The 17361-nt window shown below is 34.6% G+C and overlaps 1 protein-coding gene across 1 annotated transcript in view; it reads right to left on the bottom strand.

Annotated features, from left to right (window-relative positions):
• Positions 1-252: 252 nt before the first annotated feature.
• LOC140750930 (protein qui-1) overlaps positions 253-17361 on the bottom strand; it is a 154417-nt gene continuing 137308 nt past the window's right edge. Inside the window, exons 20-31 of the mRNA XM_073084690.1 lie at positions 16259-16377; positions 14977-15237; positions 12752-12922; positions 11730-11924; positions 10963-11161; positions 9155-9292; positions 6977-7063; positions 6346-6490; positions 5997-6069; positions 5091-5195; positions 2590-2665; positions 253-1096 (exon numbers count right to left, since the gene is read on the bottom strand). Of these exons, the coding sequence (XP_072940791.1) occupies positions 1080-1096; positions 2590-2665; positions 5091-5195; positions 5997-6069; positions 6346-6490; positions 6977-7063; positions 9155-9292; positions 10963-11161; positions 11730-11924; positions 12752-12922; positions 14977-15237; positions 16259-16377 (1586 nt within the window). The 3' untranslated portion in view covers positions 253-1079. The remainder of the gene's footprint in view (positions 1097-2589; positions 2666-5090; positions 5196-5996; positions 6070-6345; positions 6491-6976; positions 7064-9154; positions 9293-10962; positions 11162-11729; positions 11925-12751; positions 12923-14976; positions 15238-16258; positions 16378-17361) is intronic.

The raw sequence follows: 17361 nt of genomic DNA, 5'->3' as shown, positions 1-17361 counted from the left end.
TCTCCGCGTTACCTGCATTTTGGCTGCATAGGTATACATTGTTTACACAATTTAAGTTCGATACTTGCGCCAATTCAGTTTCATTCATTGTTTGTGCATACTTTGAAGAGGTATTTTGTCGCAGGCCGCTTCAGTACCTATACAACGATCGACAACTGGGACAAGTACTAATTAATTCCCAAGTAATAGTAACAACTTACTAACAATTTAGACTTGCGGTGGCTACTTCACATATCTTGCTAGGCAGTTAAATAATGAAAATGATTGCAGAAGAAACTGGTCCAAATACAGTAGAAGCTATCACTAAAGATCACATTGCGTAGAGGCTGGCGCTCTAGAAAGAACTACCCACTAAATCTTACTCAACTATCTACACACGACTCAATAGATAGCCCGCGTTTCACAATACGTAATAACATGAAAGTGGTAAACAATTCTATGGCAAAACATACACAATGATATAATAACTAATGCTTGTTGCAAGTAAATAACGTAAGTAATGTGTAATGCGGTTACAAATTTGGTCGCTACAAGTATTGATTTTTTTTAATAAAATTTAATATTCCGGATAACGATACGGTTAAAATTAATTCTATAAAATAAATCCACAGTTCTTTTATCTGGAGGCAGGGCAGTGCCTCCGCCAAGTCTAGCCAAAAAAAGTGGAGCAACCGTCGTACATTTCTCGAACAATTCAAGCCATTTTTGACTCCCTAATAGTATTGTCTAAATGTAATCTTGTATTTTGAGGTACCTTTGGATTATTCACTTAAAAAAGAAAATGTGGTAAATTACAGTGACATGGTCCATTTAAAATAATCATTAAATCAATTGCAATCAACGTGTAGCGTCCATTCCGTAACCGCTTAACATAAAAATGCTAATATCACCTACTAATACTAGTGACTGAGTGAAAAACGTAATCTAAATAACACGGCGATAATATAAACTGGAGCAAAAATTAATTTAATCAAATCAGCAAACAAATCGAGACCAGCTCATTAAAATGATTTAACTAAACTAAACTAATGAGATTGATAAATTAAATGTGATCATTAATTAATCCGAAAACGCCCAGTTCACTCGACCATGTGCTCTGTGAAACGAAAATGTTAATGTAAACAACAAATATAAATTATTACCGTATCACTGATTCTATAGTATTGCATGTTTAAACTGATTGGATGTAATTGGTCGTGGTTAACGGTAAACATCACTATTCGCAATTTATTTTATATTCAATTTATTGAGCAGTATTTCAAAATGAGTATTGACCAAGAATTTTTGCATGTAACGGTCTTTCCGCACTTGTTTTATTTTTATGAAATGGAAGTAGCAAATGAGCAATGTTCTCATGTTTATAGGAAGTGGCCACTGCCGGCTCTGGACGTCCTTGTTAGTCTTGTGGTCATACCCGATGACGGTTATACATGTGACTACCCCTCAGGATCACACGTCTTTTCATTATCACACCGTTTAAAACGGAACACGGCAGCGCTAAACACTGCTCTTAAGAGCTTTTTATAACCGATGGGATATAAGACTGTAAATGAGACACATCGCATTGTTTTTGCCATTTCATTAGATATTTAAACGTGCATCGCAAACGGCAGACAACCACGCACGAAGCGTAAATAAAAATAGAAACTATAATTTTACATAGATTTTCATATTCTTCGACTCTACGAAAGTTATACGGTTGATCATCACGCACGGAGGTGGCTGAAAAACGCTCCGTGTGTTCTGAGCCTTAATAATTTGTTGTTGTTAAGTGTAATTAAACGACTCTATGATAATTTGTTGCTTTCATTTCCATTAAGTGTAAAGTAACTGTGCTCGTTTGTTGCTTCCATTTCACACAAAAATATATGCTCACATGAAATCGCCATTAAATTTAAACTCTCGGTCAATACCCTCGTTTAACACTGATTGCGTACAATTGGTTATGGTAAAGGGCAAACAAATGAACAGTTATTTATCGAAGCGTTCAATACTGTATGTACACTGTGTTTTGTATTTTTATTCTTTTTGTATGTTATGTCAATATAAAGCCGAGTTTGAACATGTCCATACGCTTGACAGATTGACAGTATGAAAAATACACACTTTTTCAATACAATATATTTCTTGATTCAGCTATTTTATTGTAGACACAGGTGATTGTCGTAAACTAACAACAGTTTTGTGGGTAAATAAGGGAAGTTACATTGTGTAAACCATTTTCCTACTAATTCAGGTATTAAAGACGTCCAAAAACGCTGCCAAATTGAAAAAAGTGATACAATTTCGGAACAGTTGTTATTTATGCAATGGTTTTTGCAAGTAAAAAATTGAAATCATAATCATTGAATATAATTAAATTAACTAAAAATAATTGCATTTGTAGGCAATCAATGTATATTTTCTTCGGATATTTTCCGGTTAAATTCTAATACTTGTTACCTAAGACAATGGTGTAGATAGTAGTTCGTAGTTGCGTCGTCTAAAGTTGACGGGGGAGTTCAAAAGTAGTCCTAAACGTGTTCGAAACTTTCAAGTGGCATTTGCAAGTAATGTTCAAGTGACAACGTATATTGAGCTAATACAAACCTTGTTCCTCCACCGGCGTGTGCTCCTCGTCTGAAGAGTCCAGTCGCTCTATGAGCGAGCTTTGCTTTGATAGGGACTGAAACAAAACCATTTTTTTTAAATATGCTAAGATAAAACGGTTTTCTGTCTTGTTTGTCGTAGGTTTTTTTTTGTTTTGTTTCGTAGTTAAAGTAAGGTGAGCTCTATTGTTCGTATTATGATTATATGATTCGTATGAGTTCTATTGCTGGTATGCATATACTTTAAATAAGTATACAGGTATAGTCCGCGCCAAACAGCTAGTCTGAAGGTCTGAAGTTGTTGCTATATTTAGTCATACAATTTTATATGGCGACGCGATTCATGTCTATACTCAAAGGGGACTAGGACTATAATATTGGGTAAAAACATCTAAATGGAATATTTTATTTAGTGGATAAACAAATTTCGATATCACATATATCAAATTATGTGTATGTGCAGAACTCTTGGCACATTTTTTAGATATCAATTATAATAACCAACATAGCCTTAAGCACATAGGTTTAAAGTTAAATATTGTTGTTTTGTTAATCGTTCACGTGATTTGCGAAGCGCACTGATGACCTCAAAGAACTTTATTTGACCTTTGACAATGACCTCAAAACATTTAAAATCGCCATTTACATATTTTCCTAAAGCGGGACATTTTCTCATTCCTGACGTTTTTGGGGACACCAATACAAAGTAGCTGAAATCAGGATAGTCCTATTCAAAACGGGATGTATGGTCACGTTACGTATGCATACCGTAACTCTACGCGAGGACCATATGAATGTTCGCCGATCAGTACATGTCAAGCGCAAGTAACATGCACGGAGTCGATCTATCAGAAAACCGTTCCCTTCGATGTAAATTCCGCGGAAAAATCCAATCCCAAATTGTTACATCACAGATGAATGCTCTCAATACACTGTTGTATAAAATATATTTCGTATGAAAAACATACAGAATAGTTATATTTTTGTTAGAAAATTGAATTCCACATAGTTGGATTTTCTGAATATCGTATAGAATTTACTTTGAAGTAATATTTTATATTTTACTCTGAAGTACGCTTTCCAAACCGCTGAGCTTTAGTAGTGAGTATTTTGTAAAAAAATCAGTACAAATAGGTTACGTATGTGAATATTTAATGGACATTTTTTTTTAGTATAAAGTCCAAACCTTTCGCGGGGCACAACGCAAAACCAAGGCTCAGATATTATATAATTACGTATCTACACTATTCTAAATTCGTCTATGAATTCTGAGGTTTTTAAAACGTTAAGCTAGCTACGGATGGAATCCGGAACACTTTGGTTCAGGCCGGTTCCTTGACAGTTGGATCATGCGATAAGTTCAAATGATTAGTAGGTTTTAATTATTTTCAAGCAGATCCTATGCTGCGATTCCGAGGCTAGAATCCTACTTCTATTTTAAGTTCTCTTAAAAAAAATCGAACGAAAATTCGAACATGATAACCGTAAGTAATTACATAATAGGTATAGTCCGCGTCAAACTGCTGGTCCGTTCTGAAGTTGTTGCGAGCAAGTATAGTCATACAATTTGCTATGGCGACGCGATTCATTTCTATGTTCAGAGCGGACTAGCAGTTTTACGTGGACTATACATAATGTGTGTAATCGATTGTTATACAACTTTTGTGTACTACAGATCGACGTAGGCAATTCAATGTAATTGAAATGCCATGTACAGCGCCGATACTTTTCCGATTAATTGGATAAACAATCATTTTCATTAATTGAATGTTTCTGGAATCGCAATCGTTTAATACTTATACGGAAGCTAACCAATACTGTATACGGATTCGAGGGATATAATAGGGAATTTACATTTATTTATCATATTAAAAATTGTGAAATTTTAATGGGTATGATGGCAGTATAAAAATAAAAAAATATTTATTCTTTGATTTAAGTAAAAGCAATATGGTGACAGGATTCTCAATAATTACCCAGTCCTATTAATATACACTTTAAGATTTATTATAGGTATTTTCAATGAAATACAAGAATAAGATACTGCAGTCGGCCATGTTGTCTGAAACGCTAATCGGGGGCAAATTACATCATTATTATAGCGTGTCAGCGTATTGCTTGAACTTTTCTATGGGATGTCGAAGACGTGACGTCACCTGCGGATGCCATGACACCCGCGAGCGTTCTCGCGCTTAATTCAAAATTTGTTTTTAAAAATGCTATTATTTTCGTTAATACTGAAATTATTGTCGAAATAATACGATTTTTCGAATCAATAACTACATTTATTACATACCTACTGTTAGTATTATGAAATATTATAGTTTCACTATGTATGTAGACTAGTAACGCCATCTATATTAATTGACGTGATCTATGTTCTGTCGAAATTCAAATAAATTAGTTCGCTTCAATGCGTTGAAAAAACGTGCCGTTTTATTTATACCTACATTATATTTCACAATTTGTCATAATGTCCATTAATCGTATAATGTGTGTTACCTTATTGGAGCGCCTGCGCGGCGGCGAGATCTTGTTCCAGAGCGCCTCCAGCTGGTCGAAGTGCTGCGACTGCGCGATCGCCGCCTCCTCGGGGCCCAAACTCACCTGACATTTACAAATATGTTTTCAATTCTCAACTAATACCTATATACATAGATAAGTATAGATATCTAACCGCCTTGTAATTGACGGAAGCCATTAAATGGCTTAAGCGCCTGACAATGTGTCAGCCGTTTAATGGCTGTCATGATGGTGTAATTTAAGCGGAACAATGCTGACATGTGGTGCAAAAACACGAAATCGAAGGAATATCGTTTCATCCAGATATAAAAACTTTTTACATTTGAGTAAGTAAATGTACCTTCTTACAAGTTTTAATTTTAACTTCTGTATCCTAAACTCGGTTGTTCTTACTAAAATTTATAACTTATATTTATCTACTTCTTGAATTTAGTAGCACAAATTTAATACCTAACGCTAACAGTGAACAATAATGTAGTCTAATGAAATTTGGGCTATCTTTTAAATAACTTATGGGAAACTTATGGAAAAATATGACCTAATAAATGGGTCGAAAAACCGTCGTCGGTCGCAATGGTTTGTACATGAACACTATAATAGTTATACTTTATGTATTGTACAAATTCTAATAACTTAAGCTACTTATCACAAACAGCTTTGTTTTACATGTTTTATATCAAAGGTAAAACAATAACAATTTGTTGATGTATATACATTGCGGTATATGTATATGGCTCGTTATATAATTTGCTATACCTAATGTAATTTATTTTAGTACTAACATTAAAGCCATTCCACGTAGTAATGTAAAGTAAATATTTTTTTTTAATAATAATCAAGTTATTCTACTATGCATATTATTCTTAATTAGTACATGAATGTTACCTGGGATCCTAAATCTTTATTCTTGGCTTCTTGAATCTTGGATATTTCCTCCATAGAAGCGGACACAGAAAACCTGAACAAAAATACATCAAGAAAATCTAAGCAAAATAAAGTAAATACTTAAACGTTACTAGTAAATTATATGGGTTTTATTTAAACGACTTTTTCATTTATAATTATTATGTGTATTTACTGTGTTTACTATGTAATTTAATAGAACAAACTTTAACGCAATTTTATTTCCTGAAAATAAGTCTTTACCATAATATTACTATTTTTGTAAGACAATCTGTGTTTTTATTAAAATTTTGAAGTAAAAGTAAATTATAATTGTTTTTATTATATTTACCTTCGTTTCAGCCTCTCGTCGACCTGTGCCATCATGGCGGCGGAGGTGAGGTGTCCGTACTTCTTCTGCCACGTGTAAGTGTCTAAGGATACCTCCTTCTTCAATAACCTTCTCATGGGCCGCTTGGGTGCTAACGGTCGGAGTTCTGTTATAATACAACTTACATGAGTAAGTACGTATATTGCTACATAATAAGAGATCTTTAAGAAGAACATAAGAGGGTCTAGAGAATGAACCATACTTTTTTATAATACCTTGTCGCAACTTTAACTGGTTGGAAAAGTAAGCACGGCACGGGTTAGTAACCAACCGAAATACCGATTAATAAACATTAATTTCTTAGGAATAGCGATGCGTTTTATGATTGACTTTAATTAATATAATGTTAAAAATATACGAATATTAAGAAAAATATTTTACAAGTATATTTATATTCCTATAACTAACATTAAACTTGCTCGTAATTACAATATTAACTACAATTAAATATCTCATTGTAGTAGTTATATCACATAAAATATTATAATAATTTAAATGTAAGGACTCTTTGTTATTAAAAAATATATGTAATGAATATAAAATTAAATTAAATTCAAATAGACAAATAGCCAGTTAAACATTTCAAACTCACCATCGACGTTCTTAGTGGGCGCGGCGTATGTGGGTATCTTGACGTACGTGGCCGGAGTGTTGTGCAGACAGATGATTGGCAGACAACCTGGACACCGATAACGTATGAACATACTGCTAGCTTTCTTAGCTCCACATGTATATCGTACATACCCATGTATGGTATACATGCTGAACATAGAGCTAGTAGTATGGGAGGTTATTGAAGTGTATACGAATTTTTACTGTTTAAATATTTTCTAATTTTGAAATCTCCAATTGATACAACGACGGGTGAAGAGTGTTGTTGTTATTTCTATTGTTTTGCAAACGTGTAGTAATTATTATAGCAATAGCAATGTTGTAGCGATAGTAATATTAAAATCAGAAATGTAAAGTTTTGCTGTTTTATTTTCTTCGTTTAGAACAATGTTTTGAAATCCTTGATAAAAATATATATAGTAAGAATGGGAGTTTAATGTCTTTTTTACTTTTAAGAAATTTTTACATCTGTACCGAATAATCTTGGATGCACTAAATGCTACAAGTATAATATATAATGTACGCAATAAACCCATAAACACCTTTATTAGGTTACTATATTAAAATGTTAAGTGTGAACTGTGACTGACATTAAATGAATAAATGCCGACGACTAATAAATATAACATTTTTCATTAATTAATAGATAGCGAATGAAAAATATCCAGTGCGATATCAAATTCAACGCAAAACTTAATTAAAGAGTTGGAAGAGAATGTCTAACTTTTATCCTTCTCAGTTTACTCTTAAATTCGCACTTCTAGAAACTTACGAACAACAGTTTGTTGAAATATTAAATTTACTACAAGTTTTGAAGATACACGAACGTACGTGATGAAATGAAGGAATATAAAAAAAATAAACGCTTTAAACGCTTAAACGCTTTCTACACTCACAGCCCCACACCAGGATTCCCTGTGTCGTGGATGCTATGGACACACGCATAGACAAATACACAAACACCCAGATCCAGAAACAGAAATCTAAATTCATCATTTAGATATATATATGTCTGGCCGGGTATCGAACCCGGGACCCTTTGCGCGTCAGACCGGTATGGTGACCACTCCGCCACGCGGGTCGACGCCAATTACAGTCACAATGAAAATAAATTTCGTACATTTATATTACATTTAGTGTTTACCTTCGATTGACTGTGCGTATACATTTAGCGTATTATAAATAAATCTACAATACATTTTTTACACAAAGAAACGAATAACCACAACATACGTAATAGAATTAAATAATGATAAATTCAGTATACAAAGACAAATAAAAGTAAATCTCATACTCTTGCGTTTACCTTTTATTAGGTTTAGTGTTTAACTTTCATTAGTTGTATGTAAACATTTAGTTTAATATTTACGTACAGTGATTATTCTAAAGCATGCAGCAATCTTAATCAAAATTTAATATTAAAACTTAAACTCACTCAACGAACACAAACTGTACTCTGTTCATACACGCCGAAATCGTTATATCGAAATCAAAAAAATATATATGTTTGGTTTATTCCAGCTTAAAAGGTTTAAGACTTTTGGACCGGAAGGGTGGCAGTGTGTTGAGAGTCGAAATGGAGAGTCGACTGTAACGCTACCTATTTATTTATCACCTCTATGAAGAAATGTACAAAACTTAATGCCTGATGGCATTCTCTACCAGTCCACCCTGGGTGGATGTAGAGAATTTTCAGCAGGTAAAGTAAAAAAACCTATTGGGTTAAAGGAGCTAGAAGTATAATCTTTATGTATATATTTCTTATGTGCGTGTGTATGTCACTGAACTCCTCCTAAACGACTGGACTGATTTTGATGAAATTTGTTGTGTGTGTTCAAGGGGACTTGAGAATGGTTTAGATTCACAATTTAGTCCGTGGGAAAAGGTTTTTTTAATGAATTATAGAATTAAGTAAGTAAGTAGTTATAGAATGGGAAACTATGCATTTAATCAAGTGATGATATTTAGCAAAATTGTTGTCCAAGAGCCCACGAGGGTTTGGAAGTTGGTAAGATCAATTTTGACAGATGGCACCACTGTCATTCCAATGCAGATACAAATTTTCCATTTTATGTATGTCATATTATTTCTTTAAACCCGGGCGAAGTCGCGGGCACCACTAGTATCCGTGTAAATTTAAATAAATAGTAATAAATACCTCTATCCAACAGATGCACGACGATGCGAGCACAGTCGCTGGTGATCTGGAAGCCGAGCAGCGGCACGTGCAGCGCCAGTGACGTCAGAGCTAACCCGCGCTTCGTCTCCCATATGATCAGTGTTTTATCTTCCGCACCTATTATGTGAATGAGATTTTTTTTTAATATGAAATAGCAAATGAGCATGCAGTCCTCCTGGTGGTAAGTGGCTCTTGCCGCCCATGGACATCTGTAATCGATTCCAGACAGGATTAGATATTCGTACCGGAGGTCGGCCACAGATGCGCCGCTAATCCAAAGGACTAAGCTGGAACGCCTCGGAAAAGTATGTCTCCCTTACCACACCCTTCAAACCAGAACACAGCAGCGCTTAGCACTGATGTTATAAGGCAGAAATAGGAGTAGCGGTGGTGCCGCCGGAGTCGAACCACAAAGGGCTCTACCACCATCAAAGAATCCACATAATTAGGATCATAGCCTACGTCCTTGAGTGAGTGTGGAATGTTTTTAAATGTATGTCAATCTACACTTTGCTAGACCATGATGAAGCTTAGAGAAAGACAGCAGTGTCCAGAAGTGACATAGTAAAAACTCAGCTAAAATGAATATCTTGTTTTAATAATAAGAATAATAAATTAATTCAAAGGCTGCCTTTGAATTCATTTATTACTACAATGGTAAAACAATTGTGGTAAAAATTCTAGATGCGTCTTGAAATTCCGATGTTCCTATTACTTATTTATTAAATATGATTTTGTAAAACTTTTTGGAATATATATTAAAAACGAAAAACGTAAAAATATCATTTTTTTAGTTAAAGAATATCGTAGTTTACAAGTTACCTATACTTCTATATTTAATACTAAAGAACAGAAACATTACGTTTGCAAGGTATTACCAGGTATATTTCAAAGAGAATTGCGAAAACGCGACATATTTTAATAAAACCGCCGGCATTAAGTTCTAGAAATGCTTTTAATACAGCAGATGGTTTCTGCAACGAGATTAAAAACCTGAATACGTCTTGCCTAGGAATATAATTAAAGTAGCGAGGCACGATCTCTCAACGTCTCGGGCTCTTAGCGTTGCTAAAAATCAAGTGCAATTTTAGAAGCGCTTCTGTATATCTAATTTGCAGGTAACCGTGTTGACAACGCTCTACTGAATTCAATTTTGTTTCATCTTAAGAATTTGACAAGGGACGAAATGTGATTTTTGAATATAATTTGTGGGTCATTATTTGCTGTTCTACATTTAATTTTAAGGTATTTTGCTGAATTTTATAAACATAAATGAATTCCCTGTATAATAATGAAGTATTTTTTTTACTTGCAACACATTCCTTACTCGTATGGCACCACTTAACAAAAAAATAATAAACTCTAAAGAGTTCCTAAAGTCATCGTTTGCGTTTTTAATGGAGAATAACCTTTTTTGGATTTTAAGGTAGACAAGGACTTAAATAAATATTTTGGAACAGGAAGAATTTATAAAAAATAATTGTTATCAGAAACAAAAAAAGATTCCTGGTGAGAAAGTGCAAATGACAGTTGCCATTGACATTTCAAACAGACAAAATACAGACTTCGTTTTGTTGATAACGATCACAAAAACATTACAATGAAACAAGTGAAAAAACAAACAAACAAATAAAATTAAAAACTTACCAGAAACAGCAATATATCCATCACCGGTGACCTTAACGCATGTGACTTTCCCCAGATGACCCGACAGGAGATGTAGGTCAGAGCCGGTGTTGATATCCCTTACGATGGATAAAAACAAACAAATGCAAGTAAGAACTTACCAGAAACTGCAATAGATCCATCACCGGTGACTTTAACGCAGGTGACTTTCCCCAGATGACCCGACAGGAGATGCAGGTCAGATCCAGTATTGATGTCCCACACGATGAGGTTGCAGTCCCATGAGCCGGAGACCACTTGATTCTTGTTCGTGATCGACACCGCCACGCAAGTCACGATGTCCGAGTGACCGACTAACACCTAGTTTATTTACGGTTCATTGAAACTTTTACAATACCAGAATTATTTCAAGACAAAACCAATTCAAGACATTCCAAAACCTTCATTCAGACCATATACAAAATCGATGACGATCAGAGATTACGATTATGAAGATGAAATCCAAAATCCAGAATTACTGTAAGAAAATCCAAAATCACTAATTCAGTTCTCATATACATGAAACTGATGATGATTAGTAAAAATGACGATGATGAAGATTGAGGAAGTACGTTATAAATAAATAATCAATTCTGTATTAAAGTAAATCAGCATGTACGAGTATTTGAAAACATTTCGATACAAAACTCAAAATAAAAAAGAACATTTATCTTAATTTCGATCTTTAGACCGATAAATATGAAGAATTGGTTTAAAATGGAATAGAAGAGGGGAAGATTGATTTGTTGAAACTGTTTTAAGGAGTTAATTTCCATAATTTATTCCTTTTTATACAAGACAAATATTCAAGTCTATTCAATTAACTGGATTGGATTTGGAAATTCTGGATTACAAATTCTGATGTGTGTGATAATATGTGTAAACTGACCTGTGATAGTTTTCCTCCATCCAACTGCCACACCTTAAGAGACATATCCATGGAGCCAGTGACAACAAACTTAGAGTCGGCAGTTAGTACAAAACAAGTAATACGTTCAGCGTGGGACACTGATCGTCTGTCTTCACCGCTGTCGCCTTCCGCCAGCGCCCAGATACGGACTGACGTATCACCATCTGAGAGCACCTGCAATGTTATATGGTTTTAGTTGACTATCCAGAGAAAAGCTATTTGACGACCTACGTGGCGGAGCGGTCACCATACTGGTCTGACGCGTAGAAGGTTTCGGGTTCGATCCCCGGCTAGATATCTAAATGATAAATTCAGATTTTTGTTTCTAGGTCTACATATTTGTGTATTTGTCTATGTGTGTGTCCATGGTACCCACGACACAGGGAATTCTAGTGTGGGGCTGTGAGTGTAGAGAGCGTTTGAAACCTTTAATCTGATTCTTTTTAAAGCTTCACGCTTTAACACTTTCTGCTGATCGATAAATTTGCCTTCTTGTAAGAATATTTTCTTGGCCTTAAATATGAAAGTAAAAGGTTTAGTAAAAAATCTTTTTAATTGCAGTGATAATAGAAGTACCTTTTATAAGTTTCAAACGACTCATAACTTTAAGAAATGTCAAAACTTAAACGCTCTCAATTAAAATTTTTGCGAACCAATTAGTTATAAACTCAGTGAAATATTTTGACAGGTCCATGCCGCAAATTTAAATTTAGGTTTATTTTCAGGATGATTTATTTTCCCTTTGTTTCCCTATTGATTACTAAGATACTGTAAAAGATGTGTAAAGCTACTATTAGGGGTAAAAGGCACAGAATTATGAGACAACAACTTAGTTCTCATGGTTTCATGATTGTGCTGCCAAAATTGTAAAATTTAAGATAACTTACTTATCTTCAAAAGCAGCACTTACAATTTAACAGAAGATAGACTACATGCTCATTGGCTACTTCTATTTCATAAAAAGGAAGAAACTTTTGACGATGCTAATCATTAATACTTACAGCATACTTCATATTCAAAGTAACTTCGATGCTGGCATTGGGTCCGGTAGTGGAGTGCAGAATAATTCCAGAATCAACGAGCCACACGTGCACATTGCGTGTTCTATCGCCGGACATCGCTCGTCGACCGTCCGACATCATCACCAAGCTTTGGAGGGCGGCTTGGTGACCCTGGAGAGGTTAAACGACTTGAAGGTGGTAGAACTCGTGGTTAAATCGTGACGTCACCACTACAACATCTATTTCGGCATTATGCTGTAGCAGCGCTGTTAATGCTTTAATGTACTTATGTGGCTGCTAGTGGATTTACGGTAAGGTATGTTGAGTCGATAAGATTGATGGACGTAGTTAAGTGTTGTTGGAGATGTTTTGAGTGGTTTAAATCAATCAAAATGTAATCTATCGACGTTTACTTCAGGTTATTCCCAATTGTAGGTACAACCGAGTTTAACAGTGAGACAAAAAATATGTTACGGACAATTAGTAAGTAATTCATCTACTATTAAAGTCAAAATTGCCCTAATTGAATTTGGTGACAGATGTTATTGGACTGCAGGGACCATAAAACATCAAGTAGACTCCCATTCGCAACTCCAATCACATAAAAAAGTTTTTTGTTTTATAGCTCAAGTAAGACGTCTATGAAGTCGTAGTCTCTTTAAAAAGTTTTATGTCCATAGAGACTCTACTTCGAAGGTCAAGACAAAGCACTGTTTTGAAGTCGTATGTAAAAGTTATTTCCATTCTAACCTTCGAGTAGTGTTATGGTACATATATTCGGACCAACAAACTAGAGGTCATAAGAAACCTATATGCCTGAGAGTTTTTAAAGAAAGTCAACAAAGTGTATCAATTCGCACTTGGGTAGCATTGTGATCTGAGGCCTACATTCTTTTAATTCTAAAAGGAGATTTGTGCTCAGCAGTGAGACAAAAAACAGTTGATGATTCTAACATAAAGTCTCTATCGTTAATCAATGTGATAAATTATACAATACTGTTACCATTACAATATTTAAAATGACTAGCACAAAATAATCTTTCGCCACCTGTTGCCAACCCAACTCGACGGCGTTTGAGATCATTAATTTAATTTCGTAGATGTGTACTTTTGAAAGGGAACCTTATAGATTTCATTCGTAATTTTCGTAAAACATTTTCCTGTCTTCCTCTTTATAGAAAGTGTATACCTTTTTCTTTTCAATTTATTGGAACCTTTCGCAATTATTTTCTGGACTCGTAAGGATACATATTTCTTCAAACAATCAGTATTACAAAATTAATTATAATGCTAAAAAATATTGTAAAAAAATTACGCTAATAACAGCGTTCTTTTTAAATGCTTTTTCCAAGATTCAATTCTTATTTAATTGCAGTAGATTGTTAATTATCTCCGCAAACTAAATTTTATTTTCCCGGTAGAAAAGATTTTCCTGACAGAGTGAGCTTAAGAGCTTTTCCCTTTATACTTCGCGGTTATTCTAAGCAGATTCATTTTGCATTAATTTAGTTTAAATGTTACGTAATAGTTATTTCTCGAGGAAAATACATCACTAATGGAATGAATTATATTACTAGAAAATTGTACTTTTCAAATAACTATGGATAATAGCATCATGAAGAAAATCAGGCACCAGTTATAAATTCTCATATAGTTTTCAGAAAGTTTTGTTCAGAATACGAAATAAGCAAGGTTATGTGTTGTATTTTAATAATAAATTCCTATAACTTGTTTAAGAACTTCAGTTATTTGAACTATGTATGTGTTGGTCAAGTAGCTCAAATACTGTCATTTTACTATGAACGCAACTTAATAAGTGGATTAGTCTTTCTTCCGAAGATCTTTTCTATTTTTGAAAGGTTACAATCGTTTATCATGTTTTAAATACCTATATTCTTATGCTTCACCAATACAGAAAAATCTACATCTATAGTTCGACCACAATCAAAAGTAAACGAAGATAGGGTTAACACAATGACTAACGCTCATCAAAAACAAATCAAATCATTTTTTTTATTCAAAATAGGTTCTTTACAGAGCACTTTTTGAATGTCAATACAACTACCACCACTTCACAAGGTGTTTCGTTATGGAAAAGAAGCGGCGAAAGAAACTCCATAACACACATTTAAAAAAAAAAGTTTTGTACAATTGCACTTAACCTAATGGCGCATGTGGGTGGGGTTAGTTCAGACCACACTGTTTTATAAGTCAAATAATCTTACCTTATAGGTAAGCGAGGGGGAGTTATCAGCCAACTGCCAAACGACGACCGTCCTGTCCTCGGATCCGCTCAACACGAGCAAGTTATTCGGCGAGAACGTCACACAGGTGATGTGCCCCATGTGTCCGCTGAGCGTGGCTTGGAGGCGGTGTGTGGAGAGCTGCCAGACGCGCACGAGGCCGCGCGCGCAGCCGCTCGCCGCGAGCTGTCCGTCGCGCGACACCTCCAGGCAACTTATTGGTATCAGTTCGCTCTGTTCGGCCTGTTAGCGGATTATAGGTGAAGTTTGTTGTTACGTTGTTTTCTAATTAAGTTTTGAAGCTTGAATACATTTGGCTGGTGATATTATTTATACAGTAATACCTCGACTTATACTACCCAGACATACGCCAATTCGGAGTTACGCGATTTTGAAATCGACCTCGTTCTCGATTCTTCTTTGGTTTGGGCGTCCCGCAACGATTACTACGAAGGGTTGCTATGGCTCGATTATGGATTATGGATTATTATCCATAATCGAGCCATAGTAACCCTTACTGACCCCATAATTATTCATATAAATATTCATACGTTTGTATTTGTTGCGCGAAGTCAACACATTCGAAATCATACCATACCATGTTATGTACATGCATACCCCGACTTACGCAGTTATCACTCGGTCCCACCAATCGTGTAAGTCCGAGGTATTACTGTACCTATTATGAAAATTACACTCTATAATATATGAAGAAATGATATGCAATATTTAGATACTCGTCAAGTACAGACGAATCGACGCGAGTATCATAATAATATGTAACGTACTCCGTGTTTTACAAACTCGTCATTATTCGGCCAGTTACTCGAATGATTATTCCCGAGTATCTAAGTGTTGCATAATAAAACATGCATATCAAAGTGTGAGGTTGTTAAACAAAGTCATCGTTGTTGATTGTTACCCATCAATTTAGATAGGCAGATCCGTGTAAATAATAAAACATTTTTATTTGAACGGCAAAGCAAAGCGGCATTGTTGACAAATATCACATGACATTTGTCATTTCATTTCATAGTTCACAAAAGTTAAGTGGCGCGCCTTGCAATATATTTATGGAGGACGATTTAGAAGGGAGACCCGACTTTTTTAGTTGAGGGGTCACCGTATTAGGAACATTTAAATTAACATTGCCTTTGTTAAAGCTAAACATAATACCAAGAATCGATCACTAAATACAATACATTTCACAATTAATTATAATTCTTCATCAAAACAAGGTAAAGCTATTAGGACGATACAATACCTGCAACAAAGTAATGTTCGTGGTCGATTTAGTTTGGCGCCGCTTCATTTGTTTGGTGGGTCGGAAATTCGTCAAGTTGTCTTCGGTGTGGAACGAGTAGATCGTTACCCTGTTGCCACCTACAATTAATCGCGGTTATTGGTAACGTTCCAACTCATTTAACCTAAACATTAATTAATTTAATAATTTAATAATATAATATAAACCGCCTTCAGTTCCAAATTATTACACTGATTTTTGAAAATTCTGCATGTCAAAAGCCGGGAAGCAACAAAGAAACAAAGTTTATCTCCACCATAATGCAAGGTGGAAAATAGTATTCATATGTGTACCGGGTTCTACGCCGTAGTAGAAAATTAACTTCGAACCAAAATCACTCATTTTTGAACTGCAGTTTTAGAGCGAAGCCATAAACGAAACATAAAAGAGCCATTATTGAAATGTCCTTTGAAAATAAAGTTCGACATTCGAAAAGACTTCTATACTACAGAAGAAAATTCCATAAAGCTAGGTTTAACAATTTCGTGACGGAATCGTTTTTGCTTTTACACTCATCAATTATGGACAACAAAGAGCTTTGTCGCAAAACTTATGTTGTCTAGATGATAAACAAAGTCGTTGTTGTCAAATGTTTCACGATTAATGGTTATATCCTTGAACTTGTCTACTCAAATGAGTAATTCATTATTATATAATGAACCACATTTATTGCTGTCAGATAATTAATTTGATTCTTTGTTGATATGTCCGTGAAATTTGAAAATATCGCTAGTGTCTGCTTTGTGGCATGTTACAAATTTGGAAATTTTTCCAAAGGTTTTCCTGGTGTAAAAATATGTAGTAGTTACTAGTATGTTATTGATCTTGACTGTATAGAAATGGCCCTTTATTGATGGAAATAGATTCTAACTCAAAATATGTGATGTGTGAAAAAATCTGTACAAAAATATTTTTCAGCGTCAACGTTATGTGTATTTGTAATGATTGTAATATTTGTAACGTACTACGAACGATAAGATACGATCATTCATAGCTTTATTTCCCGTAAAAGTATCATTGATAATATCAACATACCCTAATGATTCATCATATAATATTCTAGT

The sequence above is a fragment of the Epargyreus clarus genome, unplaced genomic scaffold, assembly GCF_041222505.1.
Source record: "Epargyreus clarus isolate Ecla_fem2 unplaced genomic scaffold, WU_Ecla_fem_2.2 ptg000021l, whole genome shotgun sequence".
Lineage (NCBI taxonomy): Eukaryota > Metazoa > Arthropoda > Insecta > Lepidoptera > Hesperiidae > Epargyreus > Epargyreus clarus.
The sequence above is the reverse complement of the archived record's forward strand: the minus strand, read 5'-3'. Positions and strand labels throughout refer to the sequence as shown.